Genomic DNA, 21,191 nt, shown 5'->3' with positions numbered 1-21,191 from the left:
CTCGAAAGTACCCGTACCTAAAACCAGTAAATCTTGGTACCCATACCTGTAACCAAATTATATGGTATGTGTATGGGTACCGGTACGGTACGGGTATAGGTACTTTGGGTACGGTACTCGCTTTGGTACCTCTTTGTTATTTTTTTTTTTAAAAATCTCCACTAAACTAGGTATCGGTAACTGTACAATACCGACAATCAATTATCTATAATACCAAAACCATAATACCGCAAACAAAACATAATAACAAAACTAAAAATGAAACAAATCAGCCATAATATAAAATCCATTCACTTTTTCTTTTCTTAGTTTATCGCTTCCTCAATTTCTATAGAAAAACAATAGAGAGAGTTAATACATGTTATTTAATTATATACAAAATTACACATACATGAAATAAAAATATACGAATACACAATATATGAATATACACATATAAATTGAGAATGAACTTATTCATCTAATATATATTATGTTTTGAAAATTCCGCTTGAAAGTTAAGACATAAGTGTTAGAGATATAATAAAAGTCCTTACATATTCTATACGGGTACCGGTACCCGTACTTGTACCCGTTCCTGTACCCGAAAGTACCCATACCTATAATCAGTAAATTTGTGTACCCATAACCATACCCAATAGACACGTACAGGTACAAGTACGGGTACTGAACAGGTATGGGTACGGGTGTTTTGGAAAAGCTCATCCATAATCTTCATTACCTATAAAAGCAGTTTAAAATACGTCAGCAACATATGCTAGTAAATAAGCTGATGCAAGAATATTTTATTTACTTAATTACCCCTCGAGACATCACTAAGGTCTTGGACCATTGTGGCTTAGGAATACTAAGTTAAAACTAAAACACAATTACAAACTTAAGCTCAACTCGAAACCGCTCAGCAAACACCTTCTGCGTTTGAGATTACTTAGCTACCATCAGTATACACGTGATTACCCTCTCTCGGACGTTACTTAGGTCTGGCCCGTCATGGCGGAAGCATAACCAAGTGTGGTGAGATGTGCACAACGTCTGACCACATATGAAAGGATCCAGAAAAACATACACAACAGCCTGAGGGCCAACGACTACTTTTGTTCAAAACGTTTTAGAGATACGAAATCTCATGTAATTTATTTAATATGACTTGATTATTTTAGTTTATAAAAGTTTGAGGCGTATTCACCTTTTGTTTCTTTATCAGTTTCTCTTACTGATTAAGTTCTTCTTTTATGTTATCTCGGACCTATAGTACGAGTATAACCGTTTGTTACTACTAGATCAACAATCTGGCTTTAGACCTTCAGCCTTATTCACATATTTTTTTACCTTGAACACCTTTTCTTTCTTAAACATATTCGAACCTTTATTTCGATTGTTTATTATTTCAAACACTACGTTTCTTCTTTCCGAAGAAACATATATTCTTATTTCTTATTTATTAAGAAACTTTTTCTTCTTTTAAATAAAATCGTCATTATCAAATAAGGAATTTCATTTATTATATTAATACTTCTTATTCCCATAAAAACACTTTATAATCTCAGTTATACTTTCAAGGTATCGAGTATACCCTTGACTAGGGTCTCAGCCAATTTTTTATTATAATAATATAATTATATTTTATTCGGGCAGAACACCTACATTGATTGGCTTAGTAATCACCTAGACATTCGGGCAGTACTTCCACACTTGCACGTTTATCGAGTTATTCTTGATCAACTTCTTTGGCATGCAAATCGAGGCAATGTATTATGGTCGTCAGCCCATGCACGCACTTCGAGGCGAAGTGTCGATTTACTTTTGGATGGCTTAACCTTCGAGCGTCAGTTGAGGTCACGTAATTCGAGATAGGGATTTTCGGGGCAACGGATTACGAGATAGAAAGAGGAAATTCTAGAGAGAAAGATTTTGGGATGATGAAATGAGAGGGCTAGTCGCCTTATTTATAGAGCTGATCAGCTGACCCATCGCAGTACGCGATTGGTCTTGAAATGGATCCATCGCATATCACGATGGATCATGCAGTAACATAATTATTATTATTATATTCCATCGTGGTATGCGATGGAGTTTTTTAATGTCCATCGCGTATCGCGACGCCGACCAGTAGTTATGCATCGTCATCGACTAGCTTTGCCACGTGGCTTGCTACGTGGCCTGGCACGTGGTGCCACGTGGCGTGACGCGTCACTTGTTGTCAGACTACGTCATCGCGGTACGCGATGACATGATGGTTTTGGGTGGTCGCCTGTCGCGACACCGCTTATCCTGGGGTTTTGTGACATACCCATTGCGGTACGCGATGGGTTGTCTTCTTATCCATCGCGTATGGGTTAAGAAATCAGATCTTTCAATTTCGTCCTTTAACTTTGAATACCTGGCATTTTTGGACCGAAACTTTCGGGATGTTACAGATTTCAAGGCACATGATCAAAAACTCATTACAATAATTCTCAATTGATCACTCATCTAAACCCTCTACCCAAGCACAACTTGGTGATTAAGACATTACCATAACAACTATATTACAATTAGAAGCCTAAACCAAGTTGACCAATTTAGGTTCTTCTCTATTCTCCGACTTGTGAATAAGGTCTGGAATTACCAACATGATTTCATTTGAAACCTTATGTCCCATAGTTGCGACGGTTCTATCTTGATATATGGTGGAAACAATATACAGTTTGAATGTTGGGATTTCTATGTTGTACATTGGAAGTACTTGTTTATCAATTTAAGTGTTTGTTCAATTCATAAAGTTTTTCAATTGGTTAGTAATTAGTTCTGAGACAAACCTAATCGTTTATCAAACGGTCCAAAGATAATAAATAGAAGCTTGATAGAAACTAAAAGAAAACCGGACTTTTAATAATTCATTTTCTACGTATGCATTAATCAAAATAAAAGTTCCTTAAATAAGGATTACAAACAACATGGTGAACGTGATGGGACAATAACCTAACCACTCCAGTCTTAAATTAAATCAAATAAAACAAGCATGTGACTAGTAAATAAAAATAAACCCACAACTACTTCAACATGATTAACTAAATAAATAACCGAAGTTAATAACACTTGAACTTCGGTCCAAGGGAAGGCACATATCAAGTTCATTCAGTTTATATTCGTTCAATTAGTTTATGAATAGAATGGCATCTAATTCATTTTGGTCTTTGGCTTTTCGATTAGATAATGCTAACATTGGTATCAGAGACTTGCTTGAGCAATGGCGCAACAATGGTATCAAGACACATATGATTAACGCAGCTTAATTATGACAAATTTGCTGATACAAGGCACAGCAAGTCAGCAAGTTTAGTGACACTGCAAAAGGTGAACTGGTATTTTATATTAGGCTAAAGCAACATTTAAGTTATAGTCTAGTATGTCTGATTGAACAATTGCATATGTTGGTGCATACCAGGAATCAGGACAACTTTATATTTTTATATATATATATATATATATATATTGGATCATTAGTAACACTAGGAATTCGACATGCATGCATGCATCCATCGACCATTCACATTTCACACTGGGACACATGCTGACATGCATAGAAATATATAAATGTGTTGTGGCAATATTGGTAAATAAAGCTAGAAAGAAGGCCAAAATTGGTGTGATTTGAGGGAAAGATGATAGAACCTAGTTGATTAACAAAAAGGGAAATAAAATCAAAACTTTATCACTTTTAAATTTAAAAAAATAGAATAAAATATAGAGACTGCTAGCCAGCTATATATATCATCCATGAGACCTTGCAGATCTCTCTGTCTTTTTCCATTCTATATTTCAAAAAAATAAAAGTAAGAAATAAAAACTAATAAACTGAACCTTATTCAATCAAATATTCAAATCCAAACCCTTTTCTTTGCCTTTCACCAATTCCTATTTAGAATTTTTTTATAACTATCAAGATTTACAGGTTTTTATCATCAAACCAGATGGAAACAGATAAAGATCATAATAAAGAACAAGAACAACAACCTACTCTCTCTGGTGCTTACATCCGCGGCTTGGTCAAACATTTGAGCTCCAAAGAGTCATCAGATGGAAGTGAAAATGGTGAATGTTTTCATGATGTTAATAGTAATCCACCAAAACATCCACCACCACAACACAAGAAACAAGTTAGAAGAAGATTGCACACCACTAAACCTTATCAAGAAAGGCTTCTGAATATGGCGGAAGCCCGTAGAGAAATTGTTACTGCCCTGAAGTTTCATCGAGATTCGATGAAACAACAGGAAGCAGCGACGGCTACTGCTGCAGTAGCCGCCGCTGCCGCCGGCAACAATCATCAATCACCACCACAATCATCTTTTAACAAAGAAAGAAAGCCTAAAACTAGGCCAATTAGCCTTTATTCTCCTGACACCACCACTAACATCACCGCCAATCCCTATTGGCCAATGTCAACGTTTGCACCGCCACCGCCACCGCCACCGCCACCATCTTATCTTGATAATCATAATTTTACACTCCCTAGTCAACCTTTAGGATTAAATCTTAATTTTCAAAGTTTTGCCAATTTAGATACTGATATTTACCACAAACCATTGTCAGTTTACTCATCTTCCTCCACATCATCTTCAACTCCATCATCTTCTTCTTCACCAGCTCTTTCTGGACCACCTGGAAACCCTAATTCATCAACTGATCTGCATCATGCTATGAATGCTGATGTGATGCAGGAATTTAAATCATCAGGAGAGCAAGACCAGAATATTGAATGGTGGTGTAATTTCTATAAGACCATGGAAATTGAAGTAAACCAAGAAGATAAGTATGATCAAGATATGGAGTTTCCACCGTGGCTGATCAATGCAAATGAAAGTTCATGTATGCAACAAAAGTTTGATGACCATTTTTCTGATACATACTTTCAAGATCCTGCTTTGCCTTGGTAAGATTCCCTTTTCTTGATTACTTTATTTTTAAATTATATTAAATTTATAATAATCTTTAGGAAATTGGAAATGTTTTATGTTGGCATTTACGCCGTACAACAATAATCTTGCCCATTTTATTGTTCAGAAATCAAGAAACAAGTATTTATTGCAAAGTGCAAGAACCTTAGACTTTACCCATGTGATTGGGTTAGATATATTTTTTTTTAACGCACGACTAAGTAACGTTGGGTATCCTGTACGCGGCCCCCGTTGGCTAAAGGTAGCCCGAGCCAGCCACTACTCTGGACGAACAGAGCCCCTAGCGGTCCACCTGTTGAGGGATTCACCGAATGAAACCCGACCCCACGCCCGCCAAACGGCACAACAACGAGGAGCCGGTAAAACCGGGTGAGATCAGGACTCGAACCCTGGCAAGCCAGGGTCATCCTCATATCTCCCATATAAGTTGGTGGTAGTGAGGTTTGATCCCCCTACCTCTCACTTGTAAAGTGAGTGTTCTACCATTGAGACACAACCAACTATGATTGGGTTAGATATTAAAACGATTAAGGTTTAAACGGGTTATTTTTTATTGTAGTTTACTTAAACCTTTTCTTTTTTGGTTTCTATAATTAATAAACATGTCAAACATATATATTATAAAAAAGGTAAATTGGATATTAACTCTATGAACTATGTCAAACATGATTATAAAAAAGGTAAATTGGATATTAATTGTACAAACTATATGATCTTTTTTAATATTAACATACTCTGTAACTTTACTTTATTCTAAAATTACTTTTGATAACTACGAAACTCTAACCTACGGCCTTTGGTAACTATAACGTATTGGATGATAGTAATTCATACAAGTAAATTAACCAGTGTCAACTTTTACTCACTTTCAAGAACCGCACAATAAGAATTACATAATTATCAAAAACTAGGGTTTCACCCGGGGCAACGCGCCGGGAAGGTTGTCGGTCCCGGGCATTGAGCGATAAGTCAACGCGAATTGGCTCCGTTTCGGTTCCGTGTGTTATGATATCGTAATTAAAAACCAAAAATAGAATGAAATAATATAAAAATTGAGGTGGACTAATGGGTGTCGGTTGGTAAAACCCGGACGTTGCAAAGACCCGAGCATTGTTGATCATGGGCGTTGAAAAGGTGACTGCACGCAAATTCGACCGGTTTTTGTTACGTTCCTTACAGTACTTGAGCTAAAACAAAAACAAAAATTGACATTTGGTTTTCATTATATTTGTTACGATACGTATTAAAACAAAATGCGGCGAGTCTACGTGAATTCGGTCGGTTTCCGTCACGTTTGTTATGATACAAGAACTAAAAAAAACACAATTGGCATTCTGTCAGTTTTCATTACAGTACCAGAGCGGAAAAAACGGATAATATAAAAATTGAGGTGCACGAGCGGGGTGGTGTCCGTCGGTATACTCGTGCGTTGGTAAAACTCGAGTGTAGTCGGTCTCGGACGTTGAGGCGATAGGCGGAATCAGTCGGTTTCCATCACGTTTGTTACTGTAACGGAAGTCAATCAAACAAATAACCATAAAATTGACGTTTAGGCGGCTTCCGTTATTTCGTTACGATACTACAACTAAAATAAAAAAAACAAAAATGCAGTTGACAAGTATGGCGGTATGATGTTGTCAAAGCGGCACCGAACTTATCAAATGTATTATATAATAATTTGCACTTGATTTACATTTGATTTACACTTTATTTCATTTTAGTAATGAGTGTTTCGCTATTATGCTCATACTCATTCGTATAAGTGAAATTAAGTGTAAATATATAATGCGCATGCGGCGCTAGTGCAATTTCTTTTGGCAATAAAAGAAGCTCGAAGTGTCATTGTTATCTTGTCAATATGGATTCTTATTAGAATTCAGCAGATAAGCTACAGTTCACACATTAAAATCTAATTTACATAAGGTATAATTTGAATTGTTAAAATATAATTTGCCTTACTAAAATTCGTAGCCTTTTTAACATTCGCAATGTTTTATGTTCGCATTTATACATACATCAAGAAACAAATACCCAAGACATCTTGCTCTTGTGATACCAAGTTGTTGGGTAACACTTTTCTTTTCTCATGGGTGAGAGTTCGACACTCGTAATCGATAATTAGGTGTAGTTAGGAGTAGTTTTAGAAAGTATATGAGTTGCATAAATATTAATTGCAAAATGCAAGAAATTAGACTTTTAGTTGGGTTGGAAATACTATGTGAACATGTTTTTTTTTTTCTTCAACCTTTTTTGTAAAAATTAATACGTTAGGATAGTTATAAAAACAATACTATTATAATAACAAGATATACCTTTAAGTTTAGCTAATTATATAGAGAGAGAGACTAACTTCCAAGGCTTATATTTTTGTTTTAGCCAGTTTTAGGTGGTGATTGTACTATTACAGTGCTACTGTCATTTTAGCAAACACACTTCAGTCATCTCTGATTGTTGCAGTGGTGAGACTTAATAACCATGGCACTGAGACCGCAAAGGTCCCCCACAGGCCCACACCCATGTCTCTTAGTGTCTTTTTTCACATTGGCTTTATTGTGTGTAGCAAACGGATATATATAAATAAAAGGAGTCTAACTAAAGAATTGTGATGTATTTTAAAATTCTTTCTTTGATTCTATCTCATCTTCTAAATTATTTTTAGAAAGTATACAAAAAATGCACATATATATATATATAAGCGTGGCGTGTTTGCGGATGTAGTGTATATATATATGCCAATGAGGAGATACATGGTGGACTTAGCTGCTCAACACTTTCTGTGATCCCAAATGTATAGATCGTCTTTTGTCATTGGGTTAACTCAGATAATCTCGTTTTATTTGTTGTAGTTCGTTAAAAAAGGTGTTACATATATGCATATAGAGAAAACACTGTCACTCCTATTTAAAATTAAAAATAATATGTAAAAAAAAAAAACCTAACATGCATGTTGAATTATATATGAATTTATATGACAAATAATAGCTTGGCTACAAAAGAAATATGTTTGAGTGGATATGCACAAAGAAACAGAATCTTGTAGTTTGATAAACAACCAGGCTCTATAATTTGTTTCGTAAGACATTATATAGTAAATAAATAAATAAATAAAACACTTCCTTGTAAACAATTGGGGTCTAGTTTTCCCGTCGTATCTATCTTTCTGGACTCCATTATAACTATCATAATAGGAATATTGTTTTATGACCCCGTAATATGTAATTTAAGTATATATTCTGTGTTTGTAAAGTATTTTTAGTTGTTAGATTTGACTTGGAGTTTTGGATAATGCAGCATGGACATAGGTGAAATTGAAGCAATGGATGGGGAGTGGCTAGCCTGAAAAAGATTGATTGTTTTTTGAGTAATCAATTTCTGGCGGAATTACTATATATTATTTTTTAAAATATTTTGTGCTACTTTTATTTTTTTGTGTAATAATATCTAGTATGCAAATGAAGAAATAAAGCAAAAATATAGTTTAAATCCGTAATCATTTACGAAGAAAACTTTGTAATCATTCATGTAGACACTTTATAAATATAATATAGTCGATCTCTCCACCGTGTGTAGAGATGAGAAATTGCATGTTTGTTGTGAGAATATGATTATCTCCTTGAATGTTTTCAAAACATAATTGTACGCATTATTATGTGACTTTATTTGAAGCATTCCAAGTTTGTGTTTACGCTTAGCATATTTATTTAGCAGACTATTAGCATGTAAAAGTTGATTGTATGTTAATCAGCTTAAGTGCTTAACACATTATATTAAGTATAACTTTGGTTTATTGAATCTAATTATTTCAAGTTAACTACTTCTAATTAATGCAGCCCGATGTGAAATAACTAAACTAGGAATTTTTAAGTGCAAGGAAAAGTGGAAAACTGACCTTCTGGCACCTGTGTGGAACACTAGTTGTCGTCGGAACACATGGCACCCATTTAGTGACGACATGTTGTCTGCATAGGCTTTGCCAAAAATTTATTTTTGGTGCGACATACACCGAGCGTAGTCGGGATAGGCCTAGCCGTAGTTTTAGCATAGCAATAGTTATCACATTTATCACATAATATTAGTAATTGAAGTAGTATAGTTATCGTGCATCTTGGTCATTGCATAGTTTAGTTACCACATTAATCTAGTTATTGTAAAAGAGCTAGTAATCGCGTTCATATGTGATTACTAGTAGGAGAAATAACTTAGTCTTGCCAACACTTTGGCAGAAGATTACTTAGTCATATGATAATCATAGCATGCAATAACTATAGTTGGCGACAACTTCTCTGAGTGGAAACTTTCATTTAAGTGATAACTTGTGATGAGCGATAACCTGTAGTGACTGATTATTTGATATAGGATCTCATAATGTTTACGTGCGAACCTTGCACAGTCATACTTAGTGATTAAGAAGTTTGCTTAGTTCATGTGAGTTTCTAATAGCATGCAATAACTATAGTTGGCGACAACTTCTCTGAGTGGAAACTTTCATTTAAGTGATAACTTGTGATGAGCGATAACCTGTAGTGACTGATTATTTGATATAGGATCTAATAATGTTTACGTGCGAACCTTGCACAGTCATACTTAGTGATTAAGAAGTTTGCTTAGTTCATGTGAGTTTCTAGACCCCTTTTTATATTATGTTTGGGGGGGGGGGGGGTTGAGCATCATCATCATCATCATCGTACTTAGTATATCACACCAATAGCAAAGTTATGGTAGGGTCTGAGGAGGGTAAGATGTAGACAGCTTTACCTTTACCCTTTAGGAATAGAGAGGTTGTTTCTAGTGAGACCTCCAGCTCGATAATAGTTTTGCATCAAGCCTTGGACATAAGGCACATAACACTCAACCATCCAGACACCGCCGATTGGTGCATGTACCCTTGTCTTTCGGCTATCAACGCCACCACATGATGCCTGATTAAACTTCCGTCACTTTTAATGTTATTTTCACGAGATTAGTAAAATAACGTCAAAATTAGTGAATTTTCACTTTTTCCCACCCGAGGGTTCACACATATATACATTATATGCGTGCAACACAAACAGGGCGAATGCGATGAGCATACTCACGATATGCATATAAAATGAAGGGTTTTAGATTCTAGCCATAGATGGTAATTAATTGTTGATTAAATTTATTTTGAGGGATGGTGAGAGAGAATGAGTAACGATTTGAAGAGTAATGAAGTAACTAAGCATAGGACTTATCACGAAATCTGAAGGAAACAGAGATCAAATATACTTCAGTTAAGGAAAAATAACAAAATAAGCATTGCAAAAATTATGACAAAAAGGTTTAGTTCACTTTGAAGAAAGTATGCGATATATTTTATGGACACCTCGCATTTAGATACTAAACATACCAAAGTATAATGTTATACTTTCACTTCAAGGAATCAAATGACCAACACTACCAAGCAACATCAATTAGTGGCTGATACTTTCATCAATTTCTTTTTTACAAAGACTCAAACGTTTGATGCTCAAGCCTCAATACATGAAAACATATTTCTTTCCTTAAGTATATTGATAATTTTGGCTACCAGGCTTTGTTTTACATGCTAAATTTCAATTACAAGCTTTGTTTTTCATGTTAAATTCAATTACAACAGTTGAAATAGATTTCCTATTTGCTATGAACCTTGTGAATTATATTCGTGCAACCAAAATAAAGTATTGATTGTTAAACGAGCAACTTGTGGGCTAAAGGGTGGTCGGTTTGATCTCAAATGGGTGGTTTGGAGCAGATTATAACTAAAGGGACTTAAAAGAAAATTAAGTCATACTTGGTGGCTAAGTCTCTTTAATGGATATGTTTCACAATGATGTATAGAGGGAAAAGATTATAATATTCATTGGTTGTGTTCATTCATATACACGACAAAAGGTCCTTCATGTATAGGTTTTACAAAGAATACTAAAAAAGGAAAATACAACCAATCGTGGATGGAAATAAGAATTGTGAGCTGTCTTTGACTTTTGATAAATATGGAGATGATGTTAATTGACCGATCCATAATTTACTCTAAAAATATTTTCCTTTTAACACTCCCCTTCAAGTTGAATAGTGGGATTGCCAAAATTCAACTTGTTTAAATAGTGTGAAGAGATTCTTCCTCTTGTAGCTTTGGTTAGGATATCGGCTAGCTGATCTTTTGATTGAACAAAGGGTAGTTCGATAATTTTTGCTTCCAATTTTTCTTTAATAAAATTTCTGTCAACTTCCACATGTTTAGTTCGATCGTGTTGTACTGGATTTTAAGAAATTTGTATAGCGGCTTTATTGTCACACATAATTCTGCTAGCTTTATTTTGTAGAAACCCAATGTCAGTTAGAAGTTGCTGTATCCAGAGCACCTCTGCTAGACCTCGTTTTATGCCTCTGAACTCAGCTTCAGCACTCGAAAGAGCAACCACCTTTTGTTTCTTACTCCTCCATGTAACAAGATTCCCTCCGACTAATGTGAAGTATCCTGAGGTTGACCTTCGAGTTTCTTTATCTCCGGCCCAATCTGCATCCGTGTATAGTTGGATATCTAGATGCCCATTTGATTTAAACAAAACTCCATGGCCAACTGTTCCATTAAGATACCTGATTGTTCTTTTTACTGCTTCCATACGGGAAACTTTTGGTTGATGCATGAACTGACTCACCACACTTACAGCATAGGCTATGTCAGGGCGAGTACGTGAAAGATATATCAGTTTTCCCACCATTCGTTGGTATCTTTCTTTGTCTGCTAGTTCAGCTCCATCTTCCCTATAAAGTTTGAGATCTGCCATCATTGGAGTATCCACAGGTTTGCAATAAAATCATCCCTGTCTCTGCGAGTAAGTCAACAATATACTTCTTTTGGCAAACGAATATTCCTTGTTTAGACCTAAGAACTTCAATACCAAGAAAGTATTTAAGTCTACCCAAGTCTTAAAACAAAATTGACATTTGGTTTTCATTATATTTGTTACGATACGTATTAAAACAAAATGCGGCGAGTCTACGTGAATTCGGTCGGTTTCCGTCACGTTTGTTATGATACAAGAACTAAAAAAAACACAATTGGCATTCTGTCAGTTTTCATTACAGTACCAGAGCGGAAAAAACGGATAATATAAAAATTGAGGTGCACGAGCGGTGTGGTGTCCGTCGGTATACTCGTGCGTTGGTAAAACTCGAGTGTTGTCGGTCTCGGACGTTGAGGCGATAGGCGGAATCAGTCGGTTTCCATCACGTTTGTTACTGTAACGGAAGTCAATCAAACAAATAACCATAAAATTGACGTTTAGGCGGCTTCCGTTATTTCGTTACGATACTACAACTAAAATAAAAAAAAAAATGCAGTTGACAAGTATGGCGGTATGATGTTGTCAAAGCGGCACCGAACTTATCAAATGTATTATATAATAATTTGCACTTGATTTACATTTGATTTACACTTTATTTCATTTTAGTAATGAGTGTTTCGCTATTATGCTCATACTCATTCGTATAAGTGAAATTAAGTGTAAATATATAATGCGCATGCGGCGCTAGTGCAATTTCTTTTGGCAATAAAAGAAGAAGCTCGAAGTGTCATTGTTATCTTGTCAATATGGATTCTTATTAGAATTCAGCAGATAAGCTACAGTTCACACATTAAAATCTAATTTACATAAGGTATAATTTGAATTGTTAAAATATAATTTGCCTTACTAAAATTCGTAGCCTTTTTAACATTCGCAATGTTTTATGTTCGCATTTATACATACATCAAGAAACAAATACCCAAGACATCTTGCTCTTGTGATACCAAGTTGTTGGGTAACACTTTTCTTTTCTCATGGGTGAGAGTTCGACACTCGTAATCGATAATTAGGTGTAGTTAGGAGTAGTTTTAGAAAGTATATGAGTTGCATAAATATTAATTGCAAAATGCAAGAAATTAGACTTTTAGTTGGGTTGGAAATACTATGTGAACATGTTTTTTTTTTCTTCAACCTTTTTTGTAAAAATTAATACGTTAGGATAGTTATAAAAACAATACTATTATAATAACAAGATATACCTTTAAGTTTAGCTAATTATATAGAGAGAGAGACTAACTTCCAAGGCTTATATTTTTGTTTTAGCCAGTTTTAGGTGGTGATTGTACTATTACAGTGCTACTGTCATTTTAGCAAACACACTTCAGTCATCTCTGATTGTTGCAGTGGTGAGACTTAATAACCATGGCACTGAGACCGCAAAGGTCCCCCACAGGCCCACACCCATGTCTCTTAGTGTTTTTTTTCACATTGGCTTTATTGTGTGTAGCAAACGGATATATATAAATAAAAGGAGTCTAACTAAAGAATTGTGATGTATTTTAAAATTCTTTCTTTGATTCTATCTCATCTTCTAAATTATTTTTAGAAAGTATACAAAAAATGCACATATATATATATAAGCGTGGCGTGTTTGCGGATGTAGTGTATATATATATATGCCAATGAGGAGATACATGGTGGACTTAGCTGCTCAACACTTTCTGTGATCCCAAATGTATAGATCGTCTTTTGTCATTGGGTTAACTCAGATAATCTCGTTTTATTTGTTGTAGTTCGTTAAAAAAGGTGTTACATATATGCATATAGAGAAAACACTGTCACTCCTATTTAAAATTAAAAATAATATGTAAAAAAAAAAAACCTAACATGCATGTTGAATTATATATGAATTTATATGACAAATAATAGCTTGGCTACAAAAGAAATATGTTTGAGTGGATATGCACAAAGAAACAGAATCTTGTAGTTTGATAAACAACCAGGCTCTATAATTTGTTTCGTAAGACATTATATAGTAATTGCTAGTTAATTGTTTATGTGTTGACCAAATTGCCCTTACGGGGAGTAATTGCTAGTGATGTACATTATGAATACATGACACGTAAATAATTGCTCACACATGTAACGTATCACAAATACACTTGTTAAAGTCACACACGATTCACAAACGAAACACGAAACATGTTGTGTGCATAGGTATTATGTGCCGGGTCTAGAGACTCGATAATATTCCGACACTTAGAGAAATCTCTTTGTTGTTTTAGAACGCTAGAGAGAGTTTTTCTGTGACGCGCATCTTGGTGAATTATTTTGGGAATACTTCGCAAACAGTGAGTTCACTTACCTTTTTTAAACTGTTTTCAAACGCTTTTCACTTGGGGGAGATAACATACTCCGAAAACGCATTTAAGATTTTGTTAATATAGATTATATATCACTGTAAAGACTAAGTGGCAAATGCAATAACTAAAGTCCTTCATTCACATCGAACCGTTTAATATTGGATAATAGCGAGTCATTGTTGAGTAGTACTACTGGGTTTGACAAACCCCACCCAACGCTAAACTCGACTGGAGGTCGAGTGGGTGTAATCTTGGCTAAACACATACCATGGTCGGGATAGACCCGGTGGCAAGGCAAATGATAAACAGTCAGCTTCGGTGTCGAACACTTAGTAATACTTGTTTTATAGGCTAGCTACCTATAGATATATAATTGATTTAACACTATCTGGTAACGCAAAACGCTTAACGCAAAACGCTGAACGCAAAACGCTTAACACAAAACGCTGAACGCAAAACGCTGAACGCAAACCCTAAACGCTTTATTTTATATAAACTTGTGAACTCACCAACCCCGTGTTGACACTTTTAGTATGTTATTCTCAGGTAGCCGAGGTGGGCGCGCGGTATAGGATCATGCATTGTTTGAAACGCTTTTGTTTATGCAACCTGATTTTAAACTGTTATTATGGGGTTTTGAGTCGTCCTGCGTGACGCAACTTTTATCTCTTGGTTTTTACGCTTCCACACTTAATTTCATTTAAACGTTTTTATGGTTTGATTATAACTAATGATTCTGATCCTGTTAGTTCACACCCTCTGACGGTAAAACTCCGTTAGTGGATTTTGAGGGTGTGACAACGAAGAACATGATTAAACATAAACAAACACATGAACAAACACACGAATGGGATAAACGAATCTGCAGATCCTTTATATAATAACCATAACACGTTACATACCGAACATAAACAAAAACACGGCCGACCCGAGGTGAGCTCTACCTCGGGTCTGCCCACACGACACTCTCTATCTGTTTCTCTCTAGACAATGACAGCTACACAAAACACACTCTCTTTTTCTGGATACTAAACCTTAAACAAGACACACATATATATAGATAACCAACTTCGCATGCTTGGGCTTGGGCATGTAGTTGAAGTTGTCCTAACTTCGCCAATGGCGAAGTTGTTCTAACTTCGCCTATGGTGAAGTTGTTCTAACTTCACCACTTCATCTCCGCTGGTCAGAATTGTATAGCGACGGTCACAAAATGCACCAAGAGACTCCCCTTTGACCCTTGCTCTCAATTCTAACAAACACAAAGATCATCTGTTACAAAACATGCACCAACATCTGGTGAACCCAGCTTATGTGGCTCCTCCAGGTGATGAATTTCGTGATCAGGCACCGCAACAGGCAAATGTTCTTCAACCACCACCTGTGGTTCAACCACCACCTGTGGTGCAGCAAACACCGCCTGTTGATCCTGTCGTCGCTCCAGAAGAACAGGTTGACCTTGAAGCTGCCTTTGGGGGGGCATGGGTTCTTTAACATGGAACGAGTTGATCCAGCTGCTGAAATTCAAGCTTCAGTGGCTGAGGCGTCTGGTGTAAAGATTTCCGTGGTCGCTACATCTGTAGAGGATCCTGAGAGAACTTGCTCGGATTCCTCCGATGACGATATTGCTGAAGCACAACAAATTCTGGCCAGACAAGAAAAAATTCATGGAAAGCGAAAGAGAGACTCCGATGATAGTGAATCATATTATGAGGAGGATATGTATCGTATGGTACGAAGATCAAAGAAGGAAAGGGTTGGTGAAAGTTCAAGAGTTGGTGAAAGTTCGAGAGTCGTACGTTTTTCTCCACCATCCTTATCTGGTATGACTATATTACATGCTACTTCAACTGTCTCACTGCCAATTTCCTCAAGTGTTCCTTTGGTGACCATATCGTCATCTTTTGGTGTACCTCCAACCTCGTTTCAGTTTACTGCTCCTGAAATAGTTTCCTTGCCACCTCCTACTCTTACTCCATCGGAGGTTGTTGCGCAGTTTATTGAGTCAACGTTGGTTGCTACTGCGGGGTTGTCTGTTTCGATACCACCCACGGTCACTATTCAGTCTACATCGGATATACCAGCTAGTTTGGGAATTCCTCCACCGTATGCTCAAGATATTTCTCATATGCGTTTTAATTTTGATGCTACTTTGTCTGATTCTGAAAGGATAGCGGCTCTTGAACGGGTAGTTGCTGAACAGTCAAGAATCAATCTAATTCAGACTCAAGCTATCCAGCGACTTGTGGCAGAAAATCAGATCCAATCGTCCCCCCTTGTTGAACATGGTAAACTATTTGATGCTCTAAAACAGTTCTTAGCATCTCAGGGGGAGACGAGCTGCAAGGGTGATGAGTTGAGAACCAAAAAGAGGCAAGACAGAGACGATGATCCCAATGCATCGGAAGGTGCAGCTAGTGAGTTGCCAAGAACTGAACAAACTCTTGGGACTTCCACATCTCAGGGGGAGTCTGCTGGTCAGTCAGGCGGTACGGGTGGTGAGAATGTGGTAGTTGTAGATGATGAGGAAGTGTTGGGAAATGATGATGATGAGTCAGCTGATGATGTGTTAACGGCTGATGAGATTGGAAATATTGGGGAACATATAGAGATTGATAGTGATTTAGAAGAAGGGGAGATCGTTGATGATGGTGTAGAGCATGATATTCCGAATGTTGATAAAGTGAACTTGAGTCAGGATGCAAATATATCAGATGAGTCCGAGTGGGAAGAACAGCCGAGATGGAAAGAAGGCTGTGCTCAGTGGTTCTTCAAGAAAAAGAAGCCTGCAGTTCCAACAATGTTTAAGAACAGTTACAACATCAAGGGGTACGCTGATTCCAAGAAAGGTATCATCTGCTGGTTGTATGACGAACAGTTGAAGTTATTTGTGATTAAGCGTTATGATGGAATTCAGTATTTTAAGAAGGCTTTGAGATCGCTCAACACCTTGTCTGAGTATGAGGTGAAAGATTTGGCTCGTTTGAGATTGATTAATAGGAGTGATGATGATATTGCAAGAATAATTGGAAAGATAGTATGGAAGGAAGCTGTTAAGGAGAAAAATTTTGAACTTCTAAATCCTCAGAAAGGAAGGTTGGTTGAAGTTAAGGATAGGGGAATGCGGGCTGATGGCAAGCCCTGGATGGTAATGAAGTACAAGCCGATTCGGTGTTTAAAAGAGGTGCCGATGAAGATGATGCCCAAGGATGTGTTAAAAGATCTCAAGTGGTGGTACGTTGACTGCCAGACCACTGAAGCTGTTATGGAGGATGAGGACGAACAGGAGATTCTGAGAGTGTATGATCCCATGCACTTGGTTAATTTATCTCAGGCTGATTTGCAGGTACTGAATGATAAGAAGATATTTTACATTCCTGCGTGGAAGGATGAAGCAAAGAAGTACTAGAGGGTGGTCTCTGTCTGTGTAAGGCAGGGCATTCATGCTTGAAGACGGATGGCACGTGATTTTTGAGATTACAAGACACGAGAATGAAGATAGAGATATGAAGTTACTGCCAAGGGGGAGTCTGTTGGTGCATGATGTCAGTAGTTCAGTATCTCGTGTTTTGTCTGTGTCTGTAATCGTTTTGTTTGTTCGTTATGTGTCGAATACTGTTGACTATGTAAGTTAGCTGGTATGTATACGCGAACTTGGGGAACTAGCGAAGTTATGACAACTTCGCCTAGCTTGTTGGCGAAGTTGTCGAGGTCTATTTAAACCTCAACTTCGGGCTTTAAGAAGTGTAGAAGAAAAAGGTTTTTGCTGAACGTGTTTTTGGTGATCTTGTGCATCACGTGTTGGCAATAGTAATACATCAAGTTTTCAAGTATTATCTCGTTTGTTTACCTACTTATTTAACGTATTGCTTATCTTACACTCGTATAGTATTACGTGGGGATTCCGCACCTTCGTGTTACGAGATACTCCTGTGTAGATCCGGCTGGGAACCTCCAACAGGGGAAATGTTTCATGAAGCATTTGAGAGGTTTAACATGATGATTAAAAATTGTCCTCATCACGGTATTGCTTTATGGGAATTGTTGAATGTGTTTCATGAAGGTTTGAGTATGGAGGAGGAACGGGATTTGAGGTCAATCACAAATGGCACATTTGGTACCAATTATGAACAAGATGATTGCGCATATTTGGAACAAATGGCGGTTACTTCAAAGAGGAAGGCCCAAACTGGTCGAAGAGCAAGACCGACGGTTGGTAGACCGCAAGTGCAAGCCATGGAAGAAGGAAATGTACAAGCCACTAATCAAGTAATCAATGTTTGTACAAATTGTAACGAGTTGGGTCATGCTTCGGAGGTGTGCACGGTAGGTCAAGCACCGGTGGAAGAGGTGAATGCACTTCAAGGGGGGGTAGGACTTACAATATGAACTCCAACACCTACCACCCCGGGTTAAGAAATCATCCGAATTTTGGATATGGAAATCCGGCCACTCAATCTAACCCGAATTTTCAAGGAAATCCAGGAAATTATGTTCCTCGCCAACAATACAATAACCAAGGTAATTTTCATGGTGGGAATAATCAAGATTTTAAAGGTCAAGGGTGTGGCGGTCAAAGTGGGTCAACGGGTCAAAGTTCATCAATTGGAAATGAGGTTATGGATATGTTGAAGTTGATGCAACAAGACATGCAACGAAGAAATCAACTTGATGAAGTGAGAATGCAAAAGGATGAAGTTAGAGATAAGGCCATCCATTCGTTGACCACACAAATGGGTCAACTCGCAACTGAAGTGCCAGAATTGAAGAAAAATAAAGGTCAACTACCAAGTTAAACGATAAAAACCGTTACAAAATCCGGGTCAAACTTCAAAATCCGGGTCAAACTTCAAATTTAAACGATAAAAATAAGGAAGTGGAACCAAATGCGGTCCCATTTCCCTCGGCTTTACTATACCCGGGTAAGAAAAATGTAATTGTTAAAAGGGGTCCTCAAAAGGAGGAGATGTGGGAAGTGTTTAAGCAAGTCAAAGTGAATCTTCCTCTACTTGAGGCAATAAAACAAGTGCCCGCGTATGCTAATATTTTAAAAGAATTATGTACTCAAAAGAGGCAACAAAAAGTGCCTAAACGAGTGGATTTAACTGAGCCGGTAAGTGCGATTTTAAAAGGAGATCTTCCTCCTAAGCTTCAAGATCCGGTAACGCCCCTAATTAATATTCAAGTAGGCAATTTTCAAATGTCTAGGGCGTTACTAGATCTTGGGTCCGGAGTAAGCATTCTCCCTGGGGGTTTATATGACCAATATGACTTTGGTCCTTTAAAACGTGTTGAGACCATGGTTGTATTGGCGGATTTGTCTCATAAACTTCCCCGTGGAATCGTGCGGGATGTGATTGTGAAAGTGGAGGATTTTTACTATCCTGTGGACTTTTTGGTGTTAGACTACTCTTCGGGTGACCCAAGTCAACAACAAAATGTTATCTTGGGTCGTCCATTTTTGAACACTGCTCATGCAATCATTGATTGCAGATTTGGTACCGTTAACATGGCGTTTGGTAATCGTAAAATGTGCCTTAATGTTTTTACTAACGTTTCTAATTCTTTGAGTGGTGAAGAATGTTTTATGCAGATTTGGTGGACCATTGTATTCCTCGTGAATATGATGAAGAATGTGTAGAAGCTTGTATTTGTGATGATTCTGAACAGGTACACGTGTGTGCGTTGAGGATGGAAGAACAAAAACAATATGTATTAGCTATGCAAGAGGGAAGGCCACCATGGACACATCAATTTGAGAATTTGCCAACGGAGATTAATTTGGACGCAAAGCCGTCTTTGGAGTGTCCACCAAAGGTTGAATTAAAGGAACTACCAAGTCATCTGAAGTATGCATTTTTAGGGGAGAATGAAACCCTTCCGAATATCATTGCTTCTAACTTGGAGGAAGAACAAGAGAGGGCGTTGGTAAAAGTGTTGGGAGCACATAAGGCTGCTATTGGATGGACGCTGACAGATTTAAAGGGTATTAGTCCTTAGATCGTTATGTATAAAATAATTACTGATGAGGAGGCTAAACCCACAAGGGAGACTCAAAGACGGTTGAACCCGAATTTGCGAGAAGTGGTGAAAAAGGAGGTTATCAAATGGTTGGATGCGGGGATCATTTATCCCATTTCAGACAGTGCATGGGTGATCCCGACACAGGTAGTGCCCAAGAAAGCCGGCATCCAGGTAATAAAAGGTGATAATGGTGAACAAATCACCACCCGACCGGTAACCGGGTGGTGAGTGTGCATTGATTATAGAAAATTAAATAATGTAACCTCAAAAGACCATTTTCCACTACCATTCATTGACCAAATAGTTGAAAAACTTTCCGGTCAAAAATATTATTGTTTTTTGGATGGATATTCGGGTTACAATCAAATTGCAATTCATCACGATGACCAACATAAGACCAGCTTCACGTGTCCATATGGTACTTTTGCCTTTAGGCGAATGCCATTTGGACTTTGTAATGCCCCGGCTACCATTCAAAGATGCATGATGAGCATCTTTTCTGACATGGTCGGGGAATCACTTGAAGTTTTAAGGACGATTTTTCTATTTTTGGCTCAACTTTTGAGTCGTGTCTCGTTGATTTAGAAAAAGTTTTAAAATGATGTGTTGAGACAAACTTGGTGTTGAGTTGGGAAAAAAGTCACTTCATGGTGCAAGAGGACATTGTGTTGGCTCATGTGGTTTCAAGTAGGGGAATGGAAGTTGACCAAGCTAAAATAAAAGTAATTTCATCTTTACCACCCTCGAAAAATGTTAAAGGGGTGAGATCGTTTTTGGGACATGCCGGATTTTATAAGAGATTCATTAAAGGATTTAGTGAAATTTCAAAACCTTTATGTAATCTCTTATTGAAGGATGTCCCCTTTGAGTTTACTGATGAATGTTTGCAAGCTTTTGATAGTCTGAAGGAGAAGTTGGTACAAGCACCCATTCTACAATCACCGGATTGGTCAAGCCCGTTTGAGATCATGTGTGATGCTAGTGATAGCACGGTTGGAGCGGTATTGCGTCAACGAGTAGAGAAGAAGCCGGTTGTAATATACTATGCAAGCAAAACTTTATCCGAGGCGCAATTA

General features: G+C 37.2%; 1 protein-coding gene and 1 pseudogene across 1 annotated transcript; one reads left to right on the top strand and one right to left on the bottom strand.

Annotated features, from left to right (window-relative positions):
* Positions 1-3,736: 3,736 nt before the first annotated feature.
* Positions 3,737-8,511, top strand: LOC143589152 (protein AAL-toxin resistant 7). The gene is made up of 2 exons (XM_077069994.1): positions 3,737-4,915; positions 8,232-8,511. The coding sequence occupies exons 1-2, from the start codon at positions 3,954-3,956 to the stop codon at positions 8,278-8,280; spliced, it is 1,011 nt and encodes a 336-aa protein (XP_076926109.1). The 5' UTR covers positions 3,737-3,953; the 3' UTR covers positions 8,281-8,511.
* A 2,692-nt stretch (positions 8,512-11,203) lies between these two features.
* Positions 11,204-11,728, bottom strand: LOC143589148 (secreted RxLR effector protein 161 pseudogene; annotated as a pseudogene).
* Between the last annotated feature and the right edge of the window lie 9,463 nt (positions 11,729-21,191).

Source organism: Bidens hawaiensis, unplaced genomic scaffold (genome assembly GCF_021521415.1).
Source record: "Bidens hawaiensis isolate Kalapana, Puna unplaced genomic scaffold, B.hawaiensis_p1.1 tig00037253_1, whole genome shotgun sequence".
Classification (NCBI taxonomy): domain Eukaryota; kingdom Viridiplantae; phylum Streptophyta; class Magnoliopsida; order Asterales; family Asteraceae; genus Bidens; species Bidens hawaiensis.
Note: the sequence above shows the minus strand (reverse complement) of the source record. Positions and strands in the feature narration are given on the sequence as shown.

Excerpts from the sequence above, each read along its gene's own strand:
- LOC143589152 (XM_077069994.1), top strand. The coding sequence starts at position 3,954 with ATGGAAACAGATAAAGATCATAATAAAGAACAAGAACAACAACCTACT. Across the intron at positions 4,916-8,231 it reads CAAGATCCTGCTTTGCCTTG|CATGGACATAGGTGAAATTG; the intron begins GTAAGATTCCCT and ends TGGATAATGCAG.